The 26,366-nt window shown below is 45.3% G+C and overlaps 1 protein-coding gene across 1 annotated transcript in view; it reads left to right on the top strand.

Annotated features, from left to right (window-relative positions):
* The window catches only part of BMS1 (BMS1 ribosome biogenesis factor), a 41,615-nt gene extending 25,053 nt beyond the window's left edge, over positions 1-16,562 (top strand). Inside the window, exons 21-23 of the mRNA XM_068398453.1 lie at positions 9,974-10,149; positions 10,629-10,790; positions 16,032-16,562. Of these exons, the coding sequence (XP_068254554.1) occupies positions 9,974-10,149; positions 10,629-10,790; positions 16,032-16,268 (575 nt within the window). The 3' untranslated portion in view covers positions 16,269-16,562. The remainder of the gene's footprint in view (positions 1-9,973; positions 10,150-10,628; positions 10,791-16,031) is intronic.
* The last annotated feature ends 9,804 nt before the right edge of the window (positions 16,563-26,366 follow it).

Raw genomic sequence — 26,366 nt, 5'->3', positions numbered from 1 at the left:
TACTAATCACTCCTTGATTTTCTAATTGTCTAATCAGTTTATGAATGGGGATCAGGGAGTCTCGATTGGTGCGATATTGTCGTCGGTGCACCGTGGTAGTAGCAATTGGCATCTGTTGTTCTTCAACCTTCAGCAACCCCACAACAGAAGGATCCTCTGAGAGGCCAGGCAAGGTAAACAGCTGTCTAATGTCCTCAGTCTCTACAGCTGCTACACCAAAGGCCCATCTATACCCTTTTGGGTCCTTAAAATACCCTCTCTTGAGGTAGTCTATGCCAAGGATGCACGGAGCATCTGGGCCAGTCACAATGGGGTGCTTTTTCCATTCATTTTTAGTTAGGCTCACTTCGGCTTCCAATACAGATAACACTTGAGATCCTCCTGTTACTCCTGAAATACTGATAGATTCTGCCCCTTTATGATCCGATGGCATTAGGGTGCACTGTGCACCAGTGTCTACCAAGGCTCGATACCCTTGTGGTTTTGATGTGCCAGGCCATCGAATCCACACAGACAATAAACTCTGTTGTCCCTTTTCTCCACCTGGCTGGAGGCAGGGCCCCCCTAATTAAGAAATGGATTCGTGCTGCTCACAGGGACTGGACCTTCATTTCTCCTATTCACACTTTGGAAAAAGGAATTTGAGGCCCATCTACCCTGACTGGGGTCCTGCTCACTGGTAACTGGAGCAGCCATCCTCCTAGAAAAATTCTCTCTGGTATTTCTTTTAGCTTGCAACTCACGTACTCGTGCCTGTAGGGTACTGGTAGGTTGTCCATGCCATCTGTTCATGTCCTCCCCATAACCACGCAGGGCAAACCACAGGATACCTCGTGATGTGTTCCGTTTCCTTTGAGCTGGTCCTGTAGGAGGGCGTTTTCTCCTAACAGCTGCAACACGGGCCTGTGTAGGTAGAGAGTCAAGTTTATTCTCTATCCTGGACAGTTTGTCTGACAGTTGTTTAAATGAGTCCTTGTTTTCCTTTGTCAGTTTTTCCACAGCTGAGACACGGGCCTGCAGTGGGGAAGAAATACTATCTTCATACTGTCGCATACAGTTAGCCATTTTACCCACAGTAGAACGTGCCATAGCATCTTCTCCCCAGACTAATATCGACAATGTATGGGCATGTGTTGGTGCAGCATTCTTCACAACCTTCCGGAACATGGATCGGTTGCATTCCACTTCATCAGGATCTACAGGATCTACAATTTCCCGTGGGTGTCTATAAATGATCTCTTGCACAGCTAGTTGTCTAAGGTAGTTAATACCTTTTTCTATAGTGGTCCATTTGCTTAGGTGGCTCAGAACATCATCTTTATAGGGATACCTGCTCTTTACAGCTGACAAGAGTCGCCTCCAGAGACTGATAGTGTTTGACTTTCTTGCGAGCGCCTTATCAATACCACCATCTCTGGACAGGGATCCCAACTGTCTGGCTTCTCTGCCATCCAATTGCATGCTGTCTGCCCCATTATCCCAGCATCGGAGCAGCCAGGTAATAATTGGCTCACCATCATAACGGCTGAAGTCTTTCCTTATATTTCTTAGGTCCTTCAGGGATAAGGAGTGGTAGGTTATCTCTACATCCGAGTCCTCCTCCTGTGATAGTTCTGCTTTAGAACGACCTTTCTTCTGTGATGGGTCTGCTTTAAAATGACGATCGAGGAAACCCCCATCTGTGTCAGGCCCTGACTCTGCCTGAGAAGGGCCCTCACCTGGGTCATGTGATGGCTCTGCCTTAGAAGGCTCTGAGTCATCATCCTCCTCTTCACGAGCTGATTTCTTTCGGTATTTCTTCCTGGTTACAGGAGCAATTGGTACAGATTCAATAGATGCTGGGGTCTGAGTAGATGCAGTGGCTGTCGTGGGAGTGCTGAGACTCGTTAGAGTCTGAGTGGCTGCAGTGGCCATCTTGGGGGGTATAGCAGCTGTGGTGCAGGCTGCCGAGGTTTCAGTGGATTTAGTGGCTGTAGCGGCAGCACACGCTGTAGGGTCTGAGGTGGCTGCACAACATCTACAACTGTCCCTGCACCGATATTTAATCTTATCCCACATCAGAAACACATTCAGGACAACCGAAAATAAAAACATGCCACCTAGACAGCACCATCCTAATTTTGCAAAATATAGTGGAATCAGCTTGGCAGAAAAGGAGAAGGTACTATTTCCTGCAGTAAAACTGGAAGTGTAATCATTAACAGAATCAGCTAAAGGACGCCTGGAGCGTGCAGATGAAGTCGCTGCTACTGATTCGCGATTAAAACTGCCCATCATTGTGTCATAGAGGTAAGAGATTGGAATAGTAACTGCCCAGTTTATCACAGCATAAATCAGTATCAAACCCCATACCAAAACAATACATTTCGACCAGCGCCCACTGCTAAACTGCATGTAAACATTCATAAGAAGCAAGCAATAACTCAGTGCCCACGGCAGGTAAGGCATCATTGCAATACTCAACTGTGAAAGAAACTCTATAAAATAAAGACGAGATAACACAGTACTCAAAAATGACATCAGCATCTTCACTATCTGTTTTAATTTCCAACCCCTCGTAAATCTCAAAGGAAGAAATCTGATACTCTCTCAGCTGAGCTCTCCGGGTCTCCTCCCGCCGGAGCTGGGATTCGACTTATCAGAGCAACCTGTTGGAGCTTCTCTCGAGCCCCACGTTGGGCGCCAATAAATCTGTCACGGTTTAAAGCTGGGCTGGCGATTAAACCTGCAGCAGACGCTCTCTGTTAACCCTCCCCCCCCACCCGAAGGGAAAGGGAAAGGGAAAAGGGAGAGAGACTTACGGGTTGGAAAGTTAAAACAGTTTTAATAAACCTATAATAATGAAAAAAGAGTATAATAATAATATTGGAATAATCAAATATATACAAATATATATACAAAACCAAGATCGAGCTCCCCCGATGTCGGCAACGTCACCACCAGCACTGCAGGGCAGGCTCCGGGAAGGCCCAGGCTGGGCCTAGCGACGGTCGAGAGCTGGATTCAGGGATGCACAGATCAGGATCGGGGGCAGCAGGAAAACAGACGGAGTCCTCCTTGGACACCGGCCATAGCAGAAAGAGCAAGAAGAGCCAGAGTGCGAGACCCTCGTGATCCCCCCGCTTTATACCGAGAATGACGTGTATGGGATGGAATACCCTCGTTGGTCAATTTTGGGTCACCTGCCCTGTCTGCTCCCCCCTGCAGCTGCGACCCCCCTTCGGCTTTTCACTTGTAAGCATTGAGGAATTCAGCAGTGACCTTGGTTTCTCTAAGAAAAAGTACAGCAAGAGCCTTACTGCACAACATCCCTACCGGTGCCTCAGCGATAACTACAAACTTCGAGCGTTATCAGTCCTGGAAGCAGACACTGTCTGCAAAACATGTAGTTAGTTTCAGAAAGTGCAGTTACTTAGAGGAGACTTAGCTGAAAGTAAAAATCACTGAAAGGAAAATCGGCCTGGTTTAGGCCAAACCAGGACATTCCACCCCTTATTCCATACCATTCACGTCATACTCAGATCACCATTAACTTTTCATTTTAAAATATATACAGATAACATTAGTTTATGATTCATCTTTATACAGGAAAAAAAAAAAGTTCATCAAGTTCATTTAGTTCAGGATTGTGGGTTTCCATCTGGCTAGGAGTCTCTCAGGGCAGGAGAGATGGTATGAGCTTTGTGACAGTTTGTGCCCACGGGTTGCAGGTTAAAGATGTCAGTCTCGAGGAGGTCACTGGACGCCACTTGCAGCTAGCTCTGGTCTCGTCACCACTGTCTTAACCTGAAAAACACTTATGAACACTGTTAGTATTATGCAGCAATTAACATCATGCAGTTCAGAATTAAGTATTCTCACCCAAGATCAGATCACCTTCAGGGACACATCGGACTCCACCATCCTGCAGCATCACCCACCAAGTACATCCAGGTCCTTGAGCAAAAGCAATCCCATGAACGGGTTTACCTTTGCCCGTAGCAGGAAGAACCCAGACAGTTTTTCCCAACAGATTCCTTTCATGCACCACAGGGACTTTATCCCCTTCTACTGTATGTAAAAGATCTGACTGAGCAGGGCCAGCTCGGTTGATAGATCCTCTGGTGTTAACTAGCCAGGTAGCTTGTGCCAAATGCTTATCCCAGTTTTTAAAGGTTCCACCCCCCATTGCTTTCAGGGTAGTTTTTAACAGCCCATTATACCGTTCAATTTTCCCAGATGCTGGTGCATGATAGGGGATGTGATATACCCATTCGATGCCATGCTCTTTGGCCCAGTTGTCTATGAGACTATTTTTGAAATGAGTCCCGTTGTCCGACTCAATTCTCTCTGGTGTGCCATGTCGCCACAAGATTTGCTTTTCAAGACCCAGAATAGTGTTCCGGGCAGTGGCATGGGGCACAGAGTATGTTTCCAGCCATCCGGTGGTCGCCTCCACCATGGTAAGCACATAACGTTTACCCTGGTGGGTTTGAGGGAGTGTGATATAGTCAATTTGCCAGGCCTCCCCATATTTATATTTCAACCACCGTCCCCCATACCACAAAGGTTTTAACCGTTTGGCTTGCTTAATTGCGGCGCATGTTTCACAATCATGGATAACCTGTGCAATAGAGTCCATAGTTAAGTCCACCCCTCGGTCACGAGCCCATCTGTATGTTGCATCTCTTCCTTGATGACCTGAAGTGTCATGAGCCCACCGAGCTAAAAATAGTTCACCTTTATATTCCCAGTCCAAATCTATTTGGAACACTTTGGCAGCCTGATCCGCTTGTTGGTTGTTTCGATGTTCCTCAGTTGCCCGACTTTTAGGTACGTGAGCATCTACATGACGTACCTTCACGACTAGTTTCTCTAGCCGAGTAGCAATATCTTGCCACAGTTCAACAGCCCAAATAGGTTTACCTTTACGCTGCCAGTTGCTTCGCTTCCACTGCTTTAACCACCCCCACAAGGCATTTGCCACCATCCATGAGTCAGTATAAAGATACAGCCTTGGCCACTTTTCTCGTTCAGCAATGTCTAGAGCCAGCTGGATGGCTTTTACCTCTGCAAATTGACTTGATTCACCTTGTCCTTCTGTGGCTTCTGTGACTCGTCGTATGGGACTCCATACAGCAGCTTTCCACTTCCGATGCTTTCCTACAAGACGGCAGGATCCATCGGTAAACAGGGCATACTGCTTCTCATCCTCTGGTAGTTCATTATATGGTGGGGCTTCTTCAGCACGTGTCACCTCCTTTTCTGGTGGCATTCCGAAGTCTTTGCCTTCTGGCCAGTCCATGATCACTTCTAAGATTCCTGGGCGATTAGGGTTTCCTATTCGAGCCCTCTGTGTAATTAATGCAATCCATTTACTCCATATAGCATCAGCTGCATGATGAGTAGTAGGAACCTTACCCTTGAACATCCAGCCTAGTACTGGTAATCGGGGTGCCAGGAGAAGTTGTGCTTCAGTACCAATTACCTCTGAAACAGCTCTAACTCCTTCATATGCTGCCAGTATCTCTTTTTCAGTTGGGGTGTAATTGGCCTCGGAACCCTTGTATCCTCGACTCCAAAATCCTAGGGGTCGACCTCGAGTCTCCCCTGGTACTTTCTGCCAGAGGCTCCAGGTAGGACCATTGTCCCCAGCTGCGGTGTAGAGCACATTTTTAACATCTTGTCCCGTACGGACTGGTCCAAGGGCTACTGCATGCACAATCTCTTGTTTAATCTGTTCAAAGGCCTGTCGTTGTTCAGGGCCCCACTGAAAATCATTCTTCTTTCTGGTCACTTGATAAAGAGGGCGTACAATCTGGCTGTAATCTGGAATATGCATTCTCCAGAAACCCACAACGCCTAAGAAGGCTTGTGTTTCCTTTTTGTTAGTTGGTGGGGACATAGCTGTTATTTTGTTGATCACCTCTATCGGGATCTGGCGACGCCCATCTTGCCATTTAATCCCTAAAAACTGGATCTCCCGGGCAGGTCCCTTGACCTTGCCCCTTTTTATGGCAAAACCAGCTTTCAGAAGAATTTGGATTATTTTCTCCCCTTTGTCAAAAACTTCTGCTGCTGTATCACCCCACACAATGATGTCATCAATATATTGCAAATGTTCTGGAGCTCCACCCTTTTCTAGTGCAGTCTGGATCAGTCCATGGCAAATAGTAGGACTGTGTTTCCACCCCTGGGGCAGTCGATTCCAGGTGTACTGGATACCTCTCCAGGTAAAAGCAAACTGTGGCCTGCACTTTGGTGCCAAAGGAATAGAGAAAAATGCATTAGCTATGTCTATAGTGGCGTACCACTTGGCTGCCTTTGACTCCAGTTCGTATTGAAGTTCTAGCATGTCTGGCACAGCAGCACTCAGCGGTGGCGTAACTTCATTTAGGCCACGATAGTCCACAGTTAATCTCCATTCTCCATCAGACTTTCGCACTGGCCATATAGGACTATTAAAGGGTGAGCGAGTCTTACTAATCACTCCTTGATTTTCTAATTGTCTAATCAGTTTATGAATGGGGATCAGGGAGTCTCGATTGGTGCGATATTGTCGTCGGTGCACCGTGGTAGTAGCAGTTGGCATCTGTTGTTCTTCAACCTTCAGCAACCCCACAACAGAAGGATCCTCTGAGAGGCCAGGCAAGGTAAACAGCTGTCTAATGTCCTCAGTCTCTACAGCTGCTACACCAAAGGCCCATCTATACCCTTTTGGGTCCTTAAAATACCCTCTCTTGAGGTAGTCTATGCCAAGGATGCACGGAGCATCTGGGCCAGTCACAATGGGGTGCTTTTTCCATTCATTTTTAGTTAGGCTCACTTCGGCTTCCAATACAGATAACACTTGAGATCCTCCTGTTACTCCTGAAATACTGATAGATTCTGCCCCTTTATGATCCGATGGCATTAGGGTGCACTGTGCACCAGTGTCTACCAAGGCTCGATACCCTTGTGGTTTTGATGTGCCAGGCCATCGAATCCACACAGACAATAAACTCTGTTGTCCCTTTTCTCCACCTGGCTGGAGGCAGGGCCCCCCTAATTAAGAAATGGATTCGTGCTGCTCACAGGGACTGGACCTTCATTTCTCCTATTCACACTTTGGAAAAAGGAATTTGAGGCCCATCTACCCTGACTGGGGTCCTGCTCACTGGTAACTGGAGCAGCCATCCTCCTAGAAAAATTCTCTCTGGTATTTCTTTTAGCTTGCAACTCACGTACTCGTGCCTGTAGGGTACTGGTAGGTTGTCCATGCCATCTGTTCATGTCCTCCCCATAACCACGCAGGGCAAACCACAGGATACCTCGTGATGTGTTCCGTTTCCTTTGAGCTGGTCCTGTAGGAGGGCGTTTTCTCCTAACAGCTGCAACACGGGCCTGTGTAGGTAGAGAGTCAAGTTTATTCTCTTATCCTGGACAGTTTGTCTGACAGTTGTTTAAATGAGTCCTTGTTTTCCTTTGTCAGTTTTTCCACAGCTGAGACACGGGCCTGCAGTGGGGAAGAAATACTATCTTCATACTGTCGCATACAGTTAGCCATTTTACCCACAGTAGAACGTGCCATAGCATCTTCTCCCCAGACTAATATCGACAATGTATGGGCATGTGTTGGTGCAGCATTCTTCACAACCTTCCGGAACATGGATCGGTTGCATTCCACTTCATCAGGATCTACAGGATCTACAATTTCCCGTGGGTGTCTATAAATGATCTCTTGCACAGCTAGTTGTCTAAGGTAGTTAATACCTTTTTCTATAGTGGTCCATTTGCTTAGGTGGCTCAGAACATCATCTTTATAGGGATACCTGCTCTTTACAGCTGACAAGAGTCGCCTCCAGAGACTGATAGTGTTTGACTTTCTTGCGAGCGCCTTATCAATACCACCATCTCTGGACAGGGATCCCAACTGTCTGGCTTCTCTGCCATCCAATTGCATGCTGTCTGCCCCATTATCCCAGCATCGGAGCAGCCAGGTAATAATTGGCTCACCATCATAACGGCTGAAGTCTTTCCTTATATTTCTTAGGTCCTTCAGGGATAAGGAGTGGTAGGTTATCTCTACATCCGAGTCCTCCTCCTGTGATAGTTCTGCTTTAGAACGACCTTTCTTCTGTGATGGGTCTGCTTTAAAATGACGATCGAGGAAACCCCCATCTGTGTCAGGCCCTGACTCTGCCTGAGAAGGGCCCTCACCTGGGTCATGTGATGGCTCTGCCTTAGAAGGCTCTGAGTCATCATCCTCCTCTTCACGAGCTGATTTCTTTCGGTATTTCTTCCTGGTTACAGGAGCAATTGGTACAGATTCAATAGATGCTGGGGTCTGAGTAGATGCAGTGGCTGTCGTGGGAGTGCTGAGACTCGTTAGAGTCTGAGTGGCTGCAGTGGCCATCTTGGGGGGTGTAGCAGCTGTGGTGCAGGCTGCCGAGGTTTCAGTGGATTTAGTGGCTGTAGCGGCAGCACACGCTGTAGGGTCTGAGGTGGCTGCACAACATCTACAACTGTCCCTGCACCGATATTTAATCTTATCCCACATCAGAAACACATTCAGGACAACCGAAAATAAAAACATGCCACCTAGACAGCACCATCCTAATTTTGCAAAATATAGTGGAATCAGCTTGGCAGAAAAGGAGAAGGTACTATTTCCTGCAGTAAAACTGGAAGTGTAATCATTAACAGAATCAGCTAAAGGACGCCTGGAGCGTGCAGATGAAGTCGCTGCTACTGATTCGCGATTAAAACTGCCCATCATTGTGTCATAGAGGTAAGAGATTGGAATAGTAACTGCCCAGTTTATCACAGCATAAATCAGTATCAAACCCCATACCAAAACAATACATTTCGACCAGCGCCCACTGCTAAACTGCATGTAAACATTCATAAGAAGCAAGCAATAACTCAGTGCCCACGGCAGGTAAGGCATCATTGCAATACTCAACTGTGAAAGAAACTCTATAAAATAAAGACGAGATAACACAGTACTCAAAAATGACATCAGCATCTTCACTATCTGTTTTAATTTCCAACCCCTCGTAAATCTCAAAGGAAGAAATCTGATACTCTCTCAGCTGAGCTCTCCGGGTCTCCTCCCGCCGGAGCTGGGATTCGACTTATCAGAGCAACCTGTTGGAGCTTCTCTCGAGCCCCACGTTGGGCGCCAATAAATCTGTCACGGTTTAAAGCTGGGCTGGCGATTAAACCTGCAGCAGACGCTCTCTGTTAACCCTCCCCCCCCACCCGAAGGGAAAGGGAAAGGGAAAAGGGAGAGAGACTTACGGGTTGGAAAGTTAAAACAGTTTTAATAAACCTATAATAATGAAAAAAGAGTATAATAATAATATTGGAATAATCAAATATATACAAATATATATACAAAACCAAGATCGAGCTCCCCCGATGTCGGCAACGTCACCACCAGCACTGCAGGGCAGGCTCCGGGAAGGCCCAGGCTGGGCCTAGCGACGGTCGAGAGCTGGATTCAGGGATGCACAGATCAGGATCGGGGGCAGCAGGAAAACAGACGGAGTCCTCCTTGGACACCGGCCATAGCAGAAAGAGCAAGAAGAGCCAGAGTGCGAGACCCTCGTGATCCCCCCGCTTTATACCGAGAATGACGTGTATGGGATGGAATACCCTCGTTGGTCAATTTTGGGTCACCTGCCCTGTCTGCTCCCCCCTGCAGCTGCGACCCCCCTTCGGCTTTTCACTTGTAAGCATTGAGGAATTCAGCAGTGACCTTGGTTTCTCTAAGAAAAAGTACAGCAAGAGCCTTACTGCACAACATCCCTACCGGTGCCTCAGCGATAACTACAAACTTCGAGCGTTATCAGTCCTGGAAGCAGACACTGTCTGCAAAACATGTAGTTAGTTTCAGAAAGTGCAGTTACTTAGAGGAGACTTAGCTGAAAGTAAAAATCACTGAAAGGAAAATCGGCCTGGTTTAGGCCAAACCAGGACATGAGCCAAATAACATTTCCTTTTCTTTTAGATATCGTCTTTGTCAGGACTTGGTATCCTGTTTCTATCCCAACATTTTATAACCCTGTAACATCCTTGCTGAAGCCAGCAGGTGAGAAAGATAGTTGGAGTGGAATGAAGACAACAGGCCAGCTGAGGCATGAGCGAGGCATCAAACTGAAACAAAACAAAGATTCTCTCTATAAGGTATATTTGATATATCTTTTCTATTTAAAACTAGTGATCAAATTTGCACTCTGCCTCAGACCTGTGCAAACTGAGAGCAGTGTAAATACATGTTCATACGTATGCATGTGTGACTTTGTATTTTTATCTACAACGCCCAGTCTTTCCTGGCATGAGATGGGAATAAAGCAGTGGAAAGCAGATTGTTGTGGGTCAATGAAAGTTTATAAACTGCAGGGTAGAAGTCTTCTCCAAAAGCTTACTGAGACTTCTGTCATAGTAAAATTGTTGTGAACATACCATTCACAGTTTGGTGCAAGGACGCCAGAGAACATTTTTTGATTTTGGGGTTTTTTTTGTTTGTTTTGACTTTTTGGGTTGGGTTTTTTTTTTTTTTTGGTTTGTGGTGTTTTGGTATTTTTTCCCCTGAAAGATGGAAAATAAAATAAAAGCTTTTTAAGATCATGAATCTTACATATGTTGTATATCCATTCTTTTAGCCTATTGTGAGGGAGAAGAGGCATTTCAATAAGCTCCACATTCCTAAAGCACTGCAGAAGGCACTGCCTTTTAAGAACAAACCTAAGAATCTTGAGAAGAAAGGCAAGACTCCAAAAGACCAGTGGAGACCAGCTGTTATCAGGGAGCCTCATGAAAAGAAGGTAATTATCACTTATTCTGAAACAAGAACTCCTGAAGTGTAAATGTGTTGCTTAGACCATTTCTAACTATTGTTTTAGCACTTGAATCTACTGCCAGTGCTAAAGACTTACATGCTCTTAGTGAAAAATTATCACCTGCGATTTGTTTTCACAGAATCACAGAATGTTAGGGATTGGAAGGGACCTCGAAAGATCATCTAGTCCAATCCCCCTGCCGGAGCAGGATTGCCTAGACCATATCACACAGGAACGCGTCCAGGCGGGTTTTGAATGTCTCCAGAGAAGGAGACTCCACAACCTCTCTGGGCAGCCTGTTCCAGTGTTCAGTCACCCTCACTGTAAAGAAGTTTTTCCTCATATTTATGTGGAACCTCCTGTGTTCCAGCTTGCACCCATTGCCCCTTGTCCTGTCAAGGGATGTCACTGAGAAGAGCCTGGCTCCATCCTCATGACACTTGCCCTTTACATATTTATAAACATTAATGAGGTCACCCCTCAGTCTCCTCTAAGCTAAAGAGACCCAGCTCCCTCAGCCTCTCCTCATAAGGGAGATGTTCCACTCCCTTAATCATCTTCGTGGCTCTGCTCTGGACTCTCTCTAGCAGTTCCCTGTCCTTCTTGAACTGAGGGGCCCAGAACTGGACACAATATTCCAGATGCGGCCTCACCAGGGCAGAGTAGAGGGGGAGGAGAACCTCTCTCGACCTACTAACCACACCCCTTCTAATACACCCCAGGATGCCATTGGCCTTCTTGGCCACAAGGGCACACTGCTGGCTCATGGTCATCCTGTTGTCCACTAGGACCCCCAGGTCCCTTTCCCCTACGCTGGTCTCCAACAGCTCTGCCCCCAACTTGTACTGGTACATGGGGTTGTTCTTGCCCAGATGCAGGACTCTACACTTGCCCTTGTTATATTTCATTAAATTTCTCCCTGCCCAACTCTCCAGCCTGTCCAGGTCTCTCTGAATGGCTGTGCAGCCTTCTGGTGTGTCAGCCACTCCTCCCAGTTTTGTGTCATCAGCGAACTTGCTGACAGCGCACTCTATTCCCTCATCCAAGTCATTAATGAATATATTGAATAGTACTGGTCCCAGTACCGACCCTTGCGGGACTCCGCTAGACACAGACCTCCAACTGGACTCAGTCCCATTGACCACCACTCTCTGGCTTCTTTCCTTCAGCCAGTTCACAATCCACCTCACTACCCGATCATCCAGACCACACTTCCTCAGTTTAGCTGCGAGGATGCTGTGGGAGACCGTGTCAAACGCTTTACTGAAATCGAGATAGACCACATCCACAGCTTTACCATCATCTATCCACCGGGTAACATCCTCATAAAAGGCTATCAAGTTGGTTGAGCATGACTTCCCTTTGGTGAAGCCATGCTGAGTGCCCCTAATGATCCCTCTATCCTTGATGTGCCTAGAGACAGCACCAAGGACAAGTTGTTCCATCACCTTTCCGGGGATGGAGGTGAGGCTGACCGGTCTATAGTTACCCGGGTCCTCCTTCCTGCCCTTTTTGAAGACTGGAGTGACATTTGCTTTCCTCCAGTCCTCAGGCACCTCTCCCGTTGCCCACAACTTAGCAAAGATGATGGAGAGTGGCCTAGCAATGACTTCCGCCAGCTCCCTCAGCACCCGTGGGTGCATCCCATCAGACCCCATGGATTTATGGATGTCCAGATTGCTTAATTGGTCCCTGACCCAGCCCTCATCTACCAAGACAGATTCCTCCTCTATCCTGACTTCTTCTGGGGCCTCAGGGGTCCAGGGCTCCTCAGGACAGCCTCCAACAGTATAGACAGAGGCAAAGAAGGCATTCAGTAACTCCGCCTTCTTTTTATTCTCTGTCTCCAGGTCCCCCACCTCATTCATCAGTGGGCCTACATTGCCTCTAGTGTTGGCTTTACCTGCAATGTATTTGAAGAAGCCCTTTCTGTTGTCCTTGACCTCTCTTGCAAGGTTTAATTCCAAGCAGGCCTTAGCTTTCCTAGTTGCCTCCCTACATCCTCTGACAACAGACTTATATTCCTCCCAAGTGGCCAGCCCCTCCTTCCATGATCTGTACACCCTCTTCTTCCACTTGAGTTTGCCCAGCAGTTCCCTGTTTAACCATGCAGGTCTCCTGGTACCCTTCCTTGACTTCCTACCTGCTGGGATGCTCTGATCTTGAGCTTGGAAGAAGCAGTCCTTGAATGCTAACCAACTATCTTGGGCCCCCTTACCTTCTAGTACCCTGTCCCATGGGATTTCCCCTAGCAATTGCTTGAAAAGGCCAAAGTTGGCCCTCCTGAAGTTCAGGGTTGTGATTCTGCTAGCTATTCTGTTCCTGCCACATGAGATCCTGAACTCTACCATCTCATGGTCACTACAACCAAGGCTGCCCTCAACCTTCACCTCTTCAACCAGACCCTCCTTGTTAGTGAGGATCAGATCCAGCAGCGCTCCTCTCCTAGTTGGCTCATCCACCATTTGCATCAGAAAGTTATCATCAATGCACTGGAGGAACCTCCTGGACTGAGGATGGCTGGCTGAGTAGGCCTCCCAGCAAATATCAGGGTAGTTGAAATCCCCCACAACAACCAGGCCCTGTAATTGCGAGACTGCTCTCAGCTGCCTGTAGAAGGCCTCATCACCCTCCTCATCCTGATCCGGTGGCCTGTAATAGACACCCACAACAGTATCACCCCTGCCAGCCTGCCCCTTAATTCGCACCCACAAACTCTCAACTTGCTCCTGATCCGCCCCTGGACAGAACTCAATACATTCTAGCTGCTCACTCACATAAAGAGCAACTCCACCACCTCTCCTTAGCGGCCTGTCTTTCCTGAAGAGGACATAGCCATCCATGACCACATTCCAGTCATGCGAGGCGTCCCACCAAGTCTCTGTGATTGCCACTAGATCATAGCCCCCGACTGAACACAGATTTCCAACTCCTCCTGTTTATTCCCCATGCTGCGTGCATTGGTGTACAGGCATTTCAGGGAGCGAGCTGGGCACACCGATTTCACCCCAGGGGGATGGGAGGCCTCCTGGTCTACCTCAACACTAGAGCATTGCCCCAGTGGTGCAAGCCCAGCTACTACCCCATCCCCCTTCGAATCTAGTTTAAAGCTCTCCGAATGAGCCCTGCTAATTCCTGTCCCAGAACCCTTTTGCCCCTACGACATAAACCTTTCCCATGTATTACCGTCACGCCTGGTGTCTTATAAAACCAGCCATTATCAAAGAACCCAAAGCCCTGTCTGTAGCACCAGTCTCGTAGCCAGGCATTTATAGAGAGAATCCTACTATTCCATCCCACGTCATCACCTGAAAATGGAAGGAGGGAGGAGAAAACAACTTGTGCCCCAGACTCTTTCACCAACTGTCCTAGGGCCTTGTAGTCTTTCTTCATCCCCCTCAGACTACAGGATGCAGCTTCTTCCCCACCTGTCTGGAAGATCAGCAGGGGGTAGTAGTCTGTGGCCTTCACCAGACTGGGGAGTTTCCTGGTGATATCCCTGATTTGGGCTCCAGGCAGGCTGCAGACCTCCCTGTGTTGGGGGTCAGCTCTGCATATTGGGCCCTCAGATCCCTTTAGGAAGGAGTCTCCAACCACTAAAACTCTTCTCTTCCTCCTTGTGGAGGAGGTAGCTATACGCCTGTCAGGTTTTTCTGACTGTGGTGGGACCTCTGATATAGGTTGCCTCTCCACCGCATCCCCGTTGGACCGGCTGTATTCCACTAGGGTTTCATATCTATTGCTCAGAGGCACCTGTGGAGGCAAGGTAGGCAAGGAGGGCACTCGCCTTTTGCCACGGCCATAGACTTGCCTCCACTCACTCCTCTCCTCTAAGTTATTGTTTTCCACCTGAGAGGGGCAGAGTACAGGGGTCCCTCGATCCTGGGAGCTCTCCGGCAGGTGCTCCCATTTTTGTCGCAGGGAGGGCAGAGCCTGGCTCCACCAGTCTATCTCCATTTCAGCCTCCCGAATGCTCCTAAGCCTTTCCACTTCGGCTTGAAGCCTTTCAGCCTGGCTTTGCAGCTGTGCCGCTCGGCCGAGCAGATCATCTACCTGCTCACAGTGCACACAGCCCCCTGATACCACAGAGACGCTGTAGCATTCCCTGCAGCCGGCAACCTGCACCATCGCCTCCTTCCGTGGGAGCTCTGTCTGGGTTCCCACATCCATTTTGGTCTTCTTCCGCCGGGTAGATACCATTGTTCTTTCACTGAGCTGGGAAGTACCTGTTGGTGACACCCCTGGTTCACAGCTCCTTGGCACCTTCCTCGCCTTGTGCACTGGGAGGGAGTCAGCGCCCTCCCCAACGAGCTGCAAACTGCTGCGGTTTCTCCTGCCCTGGGACACACCCAGTCACTGCTGACTCTCCCTCTACCCCCTAGGCAGGGACTAGTCCCTGCCCTCCAGGAGGCTTTTTATCACCCAATCAATCACCACCCCCAATCAACAGGGGGTGGTGCATTTAAATCGCCCGCGGTGCCTCCGGCTACGCCCCCTCCTCTCCTGATTCGTTGCCTGGAACCTCCAGGTCCGGGGTGGGGGGGGGAAGCAGATCGGGACTGCTGCTCCGGGGGGGCCAAGAGTACGAAAACTGCCTGGTTACAGCCCGATGTCGCCCTCGCCCCCGCACTAACCTCAAGTCGCTGTCGCTGCTGCCGCCGCTGTTTTGTTCCTGTTTGGCATGCAGTATGTATATGGAACTGTCACTGAGTGGATCGTGTCTATTTTTTAAACTAGTAGGTCACCTGAAGCCTAAATATGACTTTTGTCCTTGTCACAGCACTTTCAAGGTGTTTCAGTTGGATGTATTGCTCTTGCATTATGGGTGACTTAAATTGGCAGCTGCAGTCTTTTATTTGACTTCTCATTGCTATGCATTATTAACAAAGATAGGACTTGAAGCAAATACTCTGCTTCAAAAATTGAGAATTATAGAGTGCTTGTAAAGGCAAGAAGATCCAAACTGCAGTTTTAAGTGTCCTGTAGTAGCAATTAGGCGTAGCCTTTTAAATAGTATCTAACCAATTCACAAAAATTAAACCTTTGATTATTTTCCTAACAAGATAAATAATTAAACCATTTTAGAAATTGGGTAACAGGTGCAGAAATTATTAGGAACTTGCCTTGAATCTCTGATTCATTATGCGGCTCTCTGCTGAGGTTAAACTGTTTCTTGTTCACCAAACCTGAACTTCTTGTATATTGATTCTCTATTTTCTGTTTTAGATATCAGCCCTACTCAGTGCTTTGAGTACAGTGAATAATTACAAGATAAAGAAAGCCAAAGTAAAACATCGGGAACACCTTAAAGAATATCTCAAAGTTAAGCAGAAGGAGGATGAACAGAAATTCAAGAGGCAAAAGGAGGCTAAGAAAAAAATCTTTCGCATACTGGGACAAAGGGAGAAAAAGAGGCAGAAGTCAAGCTTGAAAGGATCTAGCAAGGGAGAGAAGAGTATGTAAAATTTCATCAGATTTCAGGCCAAATGAGGAAATAGAGTAGCTGCACAATTTTCTGTTGAAGAAACAAAAAGGCCTTGGACTACACTAGATGTGCATTGAAGAGAAGAAAAAAAAATGCAAATATGACCTTATTCACACTCTTGAATACATTTGGCAATGTATGTAAATAAGATGTAGAAGTATGGATTGTGGTTTTTCTACATGATGTTCTGGAGGACTTTGTATTTCAGTATATTTCTATCCATGCTGCACATTCTATCTAGCCAATAAAGTATTTTAATGTCAATTACAGAATATTGTTTGTAAATCTTTTGTTTTAGTACTAGTGGACTTCTGTGGGAGAAAGAACTCCTCTGACTGTCTCCAAATGTGTTCCTGTGTTGGCAGTACTTTGAGCTGTTGCCTAAATTTTCCCTCGGCAAATCTTCCATTAACAGGCGTGAAGATCAGCTGTTACTGGGCAGGAGTTTTGGGTTGTCTAGCTTTGATGTGCTAGCAGATGCAACCAGAGTAGTTTGCTCCTGTGCTTAGATCATCTGGTCCTGCATGAAAGCATCTCAGTTTTTTCCACTTGTCACTAGATATTAAACAGATCTTCAAAATAGTGTTCCATCCAGATTTTCTGTTACTTGACCCATTTTGGCACACGGAGACTGTCAGTAGATCACTCAATGGCTGCAGCTCTCTGGGCAAGCACTATCAGACCCTTTCCAAATGCGTGTAACTATGTGGTGATTTTCTGTGAGGTAAGCACAGCCAGGGTAACTCACTTCCTTTGGGAATGTCTTCCTGTGTCCAGCCAGCTTGGTTTGATGATATGGTGTTAGACTTACTTAAGATGAACGGAGAGGAGTAGTAGTAGATGGTTTCAGGCTTGTTAAATTAACTGAGAGTTGAAGTCTCTCTCTGCATGACAAGAGGCTTTGAACAATCATTCTGTTGGAAAAGCAGAGGAATTTTCTATTTTAATGCCATATATGGCATCAAATAGTTACTGTGATATATGTATTTTTAATACTTCATCCTCAAACAGGCAGTGGGTCAGATAACATCAGTAATTTCTTGGTCTCCTTCCTGAATGAGTTCACTCTTTATCATCAAGCCAAAATTCATTATTATTATTACGCTGTAGTAATATTTGCTATCTCAGATGGGAGATCCCATGTGGGATCAGGCTGCCTCACACAAAAGCCTGCTGAATGCGTTTGTAGACTTTTTTTGTGAACATTTAGCATTTCAGGATTTTCTTAATTAACCCCATAGCGTTCTGTGTACTGATACTGAAATTCTAATGCATCCATCTTTGCCTATATGATAATAGGCTGAAGCCTATTTGTTTGTCAGTAATTTTTTCTTGCCCGTGAGATTCAGCTGAGGTCACGTGAATATGAAAATGTGATTTATGCTTGAATAATTGAAGATTCTCTGCTGAGTAGACAACCACTGCCTTCAGAGATTTACAACAAAGCTGTTGGCTTTTTTTGCCCCACAGAGTGGCGCAGGGTGGTCCATCATGACTTTGTTCTCCTGGGTTGTTTCCTCCTCTGTCATACTGTGCTAGGCTAGGTCAAATATAAACCATCAAGGAAGTGTTTCCTATTAATCTTTTTTATGTTGTGAGCAAACTTCCATTTTATATGCTGCTGTTTGCATTTCCATGTATTCACGTGAGACAAGTAGTTGTAGTGAGTTTGTGAGTGCCTCAGAAGTTATCACTGCAACACTTGACTTAAGGTTTCACATCTGCTATTTATATGTAATGAAAAATAATTTTGATCTAGTTTGTTCATAATAGCTCTGCCAAAGATGAAAATGGGGAAATGGTGAACTTCAGCCTTGTCGTTGTAGAGAGAACCACTCAGAGAGGCAACTGAGCATGAAAATGTTTCACCTGCGAAGACTATACAAGATACTTATTCTGGATTATACTTTTTTTTTTTTCACTCTTTAGGTAGCCCTTTTCAAATGGAGAGGAAATCTTGTAAATTTAACTGTTTTTTTTTAAAAATAAAAAAGTTTAATAGGTAGTGGGTTGTAGATAGGAGCGGGTGTGTGTTGTGAGTCCTGCTAAAAGAAAGGCGGAGGTTTTGCAATCTCTTGCAGCACTGACTTTATTTTGGAAATTGATGAGAGAGCACTGGTTTCGTGACTGTCCCAGGGGCGCCTGGCTCTGCTTTGGCCTGAGGAGGGCCGTTACGGTGACAGAGAGCCGGCCAGGGCCCGTGCATCTGCTGATTGTTCCTGGGCTGTGATTTACAGTGCTGCAGGATAGGTCACTGTAAATTCTGTGCTCCAGCGTGAGGGAAGCACTGCACAACTTGTAGATCAAAATAGTTGCTGTATTTGTCTGAAAATAACTGTGCTACAGCCTTCGTGTAGCTGGGAGAGACGTTAATGCTGTATGTGAGGAGAGCTACCAGAGTCCTGGTGACAAAGGTATTTGGTTTTCGTCCAGAAAGACTAAATAAAACTTTGGGTTTAGTAGTAACAGTGACCTCTAATAGTGCTTGGCCTGTGTTTAACATTGACTGTTTAAGTTTTGCCCTGGGATAAGAAGGGGCAGTGGTTAGTGCTGAGGCGGTCACGCTGGGTGAGTGCTTGACACCTCCCTGGTGCTGTGCCGGCACCCCTGACCCGCGGCAGAGGGAGGGTTGCTCTGCAGAGCTGCTGGGCGCTGGCCTGGTGCCAGGGAAAGCTGCTGGCCTCAGAGAAAGCGAGGGCCTTGCACTGTGTTAAGTAACCCCCAAAGTTACTCAAACACCCAAATGTGTCCCCCTGTCCTCAGAAACCCATTTCCCGCCGCTGGGCCGGGCCTGCAGCTTGCGCTCCCCTCTTGCCTGCGCCTCGGGTAGAGTGGAGGCGCAAGCCTTCCCGCGGGCTGTGTCCCTTACTGCAGCCACCAAGTACAAGTGCCTGCTAGGAAAACAAACACAGTATTTACTCCTCCTCTTCAGCTGCAAAAAAAGCCTGAGTTATTGGAGGGAATCGCTGGCAACAGTCTTGCGCTGGCAGGTGGCGGAACAAGGGGCTGAACTGTTCTTATCTTGGATAAACCTAGTCAGCGCTGTCGGAGGTACAAATAATTAGCAGTCTTGTTTGTGATTAAGCCCTAGGCAAACATGAAAACCTGTAACAAAAGCAAAGTCTCTTGTACAATGATTTCCGTGTTAAAGGAAAAAAAAGTCACCTGCTGGTGGAAGGCACCATAAGGGTCTTCCAGGCAGGGTAATGCAAAATGAACTGTATCCCAAAATATTTCACCTAGGAGAGGATGCTAACTGACTGTGAGCAAGGGGATTTAAACAGCAACAGTTCAACCTATGAAGCTGCAGAAACATGTAACTTGGGAAGGAAACTGAAATTGCAAAGAAACAGGCCATATGCGGTTTTGAGTTGGAATTAAAAATAGATGAGATGTGAGGGTGTGATGGGTTACAATCAAGAGGGCAGTCACGTTGCTGAAGGGGATCTGTTACCCACAGTGCTATCTGTGCAAATGGTTAGCAAAGGTTAATGCTAGGTGAAGAGCAGCTAGGAGCTGACTTTTTAAATAAAACCTTTCCTAGGAAGCATAAAGCTAGATGAAGAATATTTTCTATTTTGGATTAACTACCTGGATTAATTTTACAAGGATTAGGTCTCATTCTTCCTAACTCTTAGTGTCACTTCAATGTGATTTCAAGCTGGAATTGGTGATACATATACCAGAGCAGATGAGGTCTCATGCCCTGTCCTAAAGGCTGGGCTGTAGGATGGGTATCTGGCAAATACCTGTTCCAGTCATTTGCAAAGAGTCTGTCGGGGCGTCCCCATCCCCTGGCTCCAGTTGCTCATTGTGTGTTTGAGATTTCCCCACACAGATTGTCAGGTCACCTTGTTCTTTACTTGTGGTGGAAAACTCCTCTCTGGTTGACTTAAGAGGCAGTGTAAAATACATGTGAAGGTAGCTGGCTGTATAGTTCTGGAAGGGGTAGGAATCATACCAGGGCTAACTAGCTTTGAGAGAATTATTTTATATCATTTGCTATTTTAAAATGGAATTACATCTTTGTAATGGTTTGCAAATAAAACCTCCATTCACATTGTATTTCAAACTAAGTTAATGTGATATTGCAGCATAGTTATTGGATTCAATTGATATAATTAAAATAACTATGTTAGACTGTCATAATACTTTTGTGCTGTGTGTAATGCTCAATGTTGCTTGCATATACAAAGCTAAGGCCAGTCTTGACTTCATCGCTCAAACTAGGCTGTGTCTGTGCTAGGTGATGCAGCTAAATACAGAGGTCCTGATTTTTTCACAACCGCTATGGACCCACAGCTCTAAGTGAATTCATTGACATCTGCACGTGTCCATTGCTGCTTCACATCAGGACTGTAATTTGTTCCTGGTCACCAACAAACTGTTTGCAAAGAGTTTCAGGGTGTGGTAGCATTGACACAAACTAATGCAATTAGACATATTAGACACTGGTTTCTCTGCAACCAATTTTAAACAGCATCCTTGCTGTAGCTTTAAAGGTCACTGTTGATGGAGCCTCACATTCGAAAACACCAGGCTTAATTTGTTTTCTCTTTTAATGTATTGTCCTGAAGTTACTGGGTTTTGAGAACATGGAATCTATTAAGAAGCTTAATAGAGCAACTCCTTCCAATTATAAGAAATGTATTGGTGGAGAAAATGGAACTGCATGGAAAATCAATGTATTAAGGAGTTGCCTGAATGGAGGAAACAGAGGAAATAGATTAAAATTAATTCTCTTTACTACAAAAAAGATATTTGCTTCTATATAGTACTAAAAATGTGGGGTTTCTTATATTGTAGGGGGTGATAAAGCATTTCTCTGCTGACTGTATAAAATCAGATAAAGAAATCCACAACTTTTTCCTTAATCCATTTCTTTTTCCCCAAGATATTGCTGGGTATATTTGGATTTGTTTTTGTCTTTACATTTTATTCTTTTTTTCCTCTGGGTTATGTTTTCCTGTTTTGGAGGTTCTTAAATTCCTACACTGGAAAACTTACTTGGCAGCAAGGTAACTTAGCAGTGAACCCGAGACAGGTCATCTGTGAAGATGCGGTCTGGAGCGACTGGCTCTTTGGCTTTGAAGTTCTGTTGCTAAATGCCAGGTTTCCTAGGTGCAAAATCAGGGTTTCAGACTATGGCCTACGGACCTGGGCATTTGGATAGTAATCCCAAGTCAATGCTGCTGGTTTCCTTCATCAGTGGTGCCTAAAGGAAAAAACAGGGGAGGTACCTTTGACTCAGATCAATTCTCTGCTCCAGTTTGCCATGTGGCACAACTCAGTGTGTCATCTGCTTTGGCAAAAACTCATGGGGAAGCAGAGGAGGAGGCAAATTCATTGAGACAGTTTTTGCTTTTACTACCTCATTAAACTGTGGCCGCAGCCCCTCATGCTCAGTGCAATCACCATTCAAATACAGACGTTTGAAGAATGCTATTGTAATTGTTTTTTACTTACTATTAAGGGCAGGTTTCATAGGAACTATGAAACAAACTTATGATCCATAGAAATTAAATATTAAAAGCTAGTTGAATTATTTACAGTATTATCCATTTACTAATTTCACCTTTTGTCGTATAAACAGGTTGCCATTTAAGCGTCATTTTAAATTATCTGTGGATAATATCTGTGAAGGAGTTCCCAAGATTGTTTCATGTAGGAGAAGGTTATAGCCTCAATGTAAGCAAAACAAGGTAAAGACTGGCTAACTCAAAAGTTAACTCAAACACAAATTGTATATTTGCAGTAGGTTTTTACTTGTCTGAACAAATTCTTTTCTTGTTTCCCCATGAGAAGATCAGTCAGAAGGACCTCAAGACTGAAGTCCCGCCACCATGTCGGAGGAGAGAGCTAAAACAGTGATCATGAACCCATTACTCTGCCTTGCTGGAGCTCCTTCCATATGGATTGGGGAAGGGGTAAACCCACTGTGCCAGAGACAAAGCAGGCTAGTAAGCGGATATATTATAGTTGGGACTGAACTGAAATGTGCTCTTATTTTCCCTCTAGGATTTGCACCAAACCTGTCATTTCAGTGCATGAGGAAGAATATGGCTTTTGTGCCACAACAGGGTTAAGTGATACAAGGAAAGATAGGTTAAAATAACATTATCTGTAGCTGAAAATCTCTTCAGTCTCATCAGGCCTGCTAAGATTGTCTCAGGTTTTCTCTTTCTCTGGTTTGGCTGTAAGAGCATAAGTTCCTTGCTTTGTTTTTGGTTGGGTTTTTTTCTTTTTTTTTTTTAAAGTAATGTGCAAGTTTACAGCATGTGTTCATAGTGTTGTGTGCTCTTTCAAAAATTAGCAAGAGAGGCTGCAAATCTTACCAGGCTGCAGACTGCTAAAGATTCAGAGGTCTTCAGATCATGCAATAGTTTCTAGGGCACATTGTTCATTACAGACAGTAATCAACGCAGGGAAAGGGATGAATTATTGAGGATCTTGACAGATGATTCTGTGATCTGACACTGGTCATATCTTGAAAAGAAAGATTGAGATCTTTATTCCTGAAAATATTAAAACCCTGACTTTAATGGGATCGCTTGTATGATTTAAATTAAAAACACTTTTTTGGAAGGGAATTAATTTCCAGCCTACTGGAATGTTTATATTTTAAAATTATTTTATCCAAATTTTCCTGCTTCATCCATTTCCAACATTCATAGTTTAAGTAATTAAAAAAAAAAAATCTAATTGCTAATAAGTTGTTTATCCCAGTGCTATATAAAGCAATTTAATTCACTTGGATTTACAAAAAGGCTTTTTACAAAGTTCATTACAAAAGGCTCTACAGGAAACAAACAGATCGTGTACAGTCCTCCTCCTCCCATGATGCTCCATCTGTCTAGACTATATCTATTCTAGACACCTAGTAGCCTTTGCTTGCATCCAGGAACGAACAGACTTTCAAAAATTACTCCCAGAGTTGAGCTGCATATGTTTTTGGATAGTTTTATATTCTATAAGGTGTCCTTTCTGGCAATAATGCAGTGAAAACATATGTAGATGTCTCAGGAAGACTCCCATAACAATTTTGCTTTGCAGAATCCATTTACTAATGTTGGATGTTGTGCTACTATTGACCTTACTTGTATTGTAGCTTTTGGTTAATGGGGGGCGAGTCCCTGAGGACAGGGTACCACATGTATTTTGAGAGCAGTAATGTCTGCTAGGTCTCTTCTGTCTCTTGAGAGGTGGTCTCTGCAAACTCCACAAAATCAGAGCTTGGCTTAAAAAACATCTTTCCAGAATGCAAAACTGATTTCTACAGCTTTAGGGTTAGTGTTTTAGGCTTCCAGCAGTTAGTTTTGTCTTGCTTTGATTGGGAGAGAGTTAAAGTGTTTCCACCTGTTAGCTATTTGGCTGCCCACCTAGATAAGAGCCCTCCTCCCACCTGCCTTGCAGGGGTGGTGGTTGGCACTAGTGTCTTCTTTGCACACTGGTGGGAGCAAGGTCTGGTGAGGCCAGAGCCTCCCAAAGCCTCTGCCTTCTCCACCTTGTCTTGTGCTTGGGCAGTTATGAACCAGCATAAATGTGAGGGCTGTAAAGTGGATGCTGCAATAGCCTTGAGTGTGCCAGAGACTTCACTGGGTGCAACTGGCATTCAGACTGCTAGTCTCATAGGGCTGGGCCTCAGAGATGAAAAAACATAGGATGTACTCAGTGTGCTATATACAAAGTTGAGGTGGGTTTTTTTTAATCTTTCTGTTGGAGAACTGAAGTATTCTCTTCTGTTTACACTAGCAGCATGGTTTCTTTTCAATTCTAGCTGTTCCTAAAATATGGGAAGTAACTGTGAAAGTTAGGTGTAGAATCTTTAACAGAAAGTGATCCCTTTGTGCCCAGCAATGCTGTATTTATAAGCTTGTTGTATGATATGATGAAAAAAATATATGTACCAGTGTAGATTTGCTTGAATGTTAGCAGCTGGAATGAAAAGTGGAGGAATAAAACCAGATAAATGTCTCAACAATCACAGATTTCAGAGGAGAGTGGCTGTAAAATAGTGTTTCTGAGTAAACATATTTTTGAAACTTTCTTGTAACATTGGTTAAGGTAACTCCTGTTTTTCGAGTACCACTCAGGTCTGGGTGCTGTTGTGTCCCTGGCAGTGAATGGTATCAGATTCCTCAGCTCTCCTAGTTGGAAGTCACCTGATGGCAGGTGCTTGGCCTATACAAAGGACCTGCCTTCTGCTCTGTTTTGGCTGTGTTTTAACAAAATTATTCCAGGACATGTTTTGTATAAGTGAAGAAGAACAAGGACACACAGGAGATTGAAGACATTAATATATGAAAAGACTTATGACTGCATGGTTTAATTCATGGTGCACTTGGTTATGCTGATTCTTTTCAAAGAAGGAAAGAAGTAACAGAAAACTTTTTTTACCTGTGACAAGGAGATACCTTGTCTCATAACAGGCCTCTCCTGTATTAAAAAACCCAACCAGACACACATAAAAACCCTATAGGACCTATTAGTTTCTTAGCAAAATAATATTTTATAGCAGAGTTATCACAGGTAGAACTATTAACAAGGATCAGGAATGATGGTCTGAGACAGGCACCTGCAGACTTCTGCTTGTATGGGTGGGGATGCAATTAATTTGCTGCTGAACTCTTTATTTAAAGCCCACAGGGGGGAAACTGCAGTATTACACAGGGAAAAGCCTTGATTTAGGACATGTGTCCATGTGTGGGGGGGAAAAAAGTGAGGAGGGCTAAAGGCCACACCTCAGCGAATCATTGCTGCTTTGGGAGAGAAAGCCAAAGGACTGCCTTTTCTCCTGAGAGTCAAGTTTTAATCCTGCTATTCGCATCTTTGCTGGTAGTTCGGTTTTCCTTTCTGTAAACCTGATGTTGGTGTATATCCACGTGCACAAATCTGCATTGTTACGACCCGCCTTGCCTTGCTTACACTTGCACAACGCGGGATGCAGGGCAGGAGGTGCTGTTTAGCTCTGTTACTGCAGGCAGATGGCAATGAGGATGAGACACCATACACGTTGTGGTACTTGCCTCCGCATCTGTTGTGAAGCTTCATGCATTTTTGCAAAGTGCTTTAGGAGCTGTGGATGAGAGCCAGTCACTGTTGGGGTGACAGCATGTGTTAAGGCCATCATTGACCCACAAGTGGCATTGCCAAACTGTAATGGCAGACATAGAAAGCATAAATCCTTGGGCAGTGCAGGCAAGCCTTGTCCCAAGCTGAAGCAATTCTAAGTTCAGATATTTGGAAGGTCCCATGGTGCTTTATAAACCCTGTACGGCACTCTCCAAAATCTGGAAGTTCTGTCTTCTTTGGCTTTGAAGCCAAGAACACTTAGAGCTAATTCTCTCTTCTTTGCCCTTGCCATTGACCTCATTTATGGAGATGAAAGGAGTAAAAACAATTAGCTCACTGGGAAATTCTATTATGTGGAAGGGAGGTGGACATTTGATCAATACTCGAGGGTTGTGGTCTCAGCTGGAAGGGCAGATTTTTGTCTCCCAGATGGAGTGATGCTTGTTAGTCCCAGAGGCTTTACAAGTGGGAAAGATAGTGATCCAGCCTTTCACTTTTGGAAAACTAAAATATGCCATTTTAATCTTCTCAAGTAGTGAACTGGAATATATATTGGATATAATTCATCCTGTTTTTATAGAGGTAAAAGGGCTCATTAGGGAAATGTGCCCTTTATTTAACTATGCCCGATTTTGTAAAGCAGGACCCTCCCCGGCCAAGAAGTGATCTCTCTGTGACCATTTCACAGTATCAAGTAGCTTACTCCATTCAAATCCATAACATGTTCTCTGAGAGCCTTTCTTGCTCCTTCACCTTGCTGACAGAAACAGGGCCCCTGAGCACACATCTGTGCCATGGGCTGGAGCATACACTGGCCACACGTGCACAGTGTGTCCTGCTGAGGGCAGCCTGTGTGACTTGGGGATTCAGCTGTGACTCCAGTGCAGCCTCTCTGGTAAGCTGGAGCAGGTGAAGCAGATCTGGCTGCTCTTGAATGTTAAATGTTCTTGTTGAAGCAAATAAGCACATATTAGGAGAGGCAAGGATAAATGGACTTTTGTCTT

Source organism: Nyctibius grandis, chromosome 4 (genome assembly GCF_013368605.1).
Source record: "Nyctibius grandis isolate bNycGra1 chromosome 4, bNycGra1.pri, whole genome shotgun sequence".
Taxonomy (NCBI): Eukaryota; Metazoa; Chordata; class Aves; order Nyctibiiformes; family Nyctibiidae; genus Nyctibius; species Nyctibius grandis.
The sequence above is the reverse complement of the archived record's forward strand: the minus strand, read 5'-3'. Positions and strand labels throughout refer to the sequence as shown.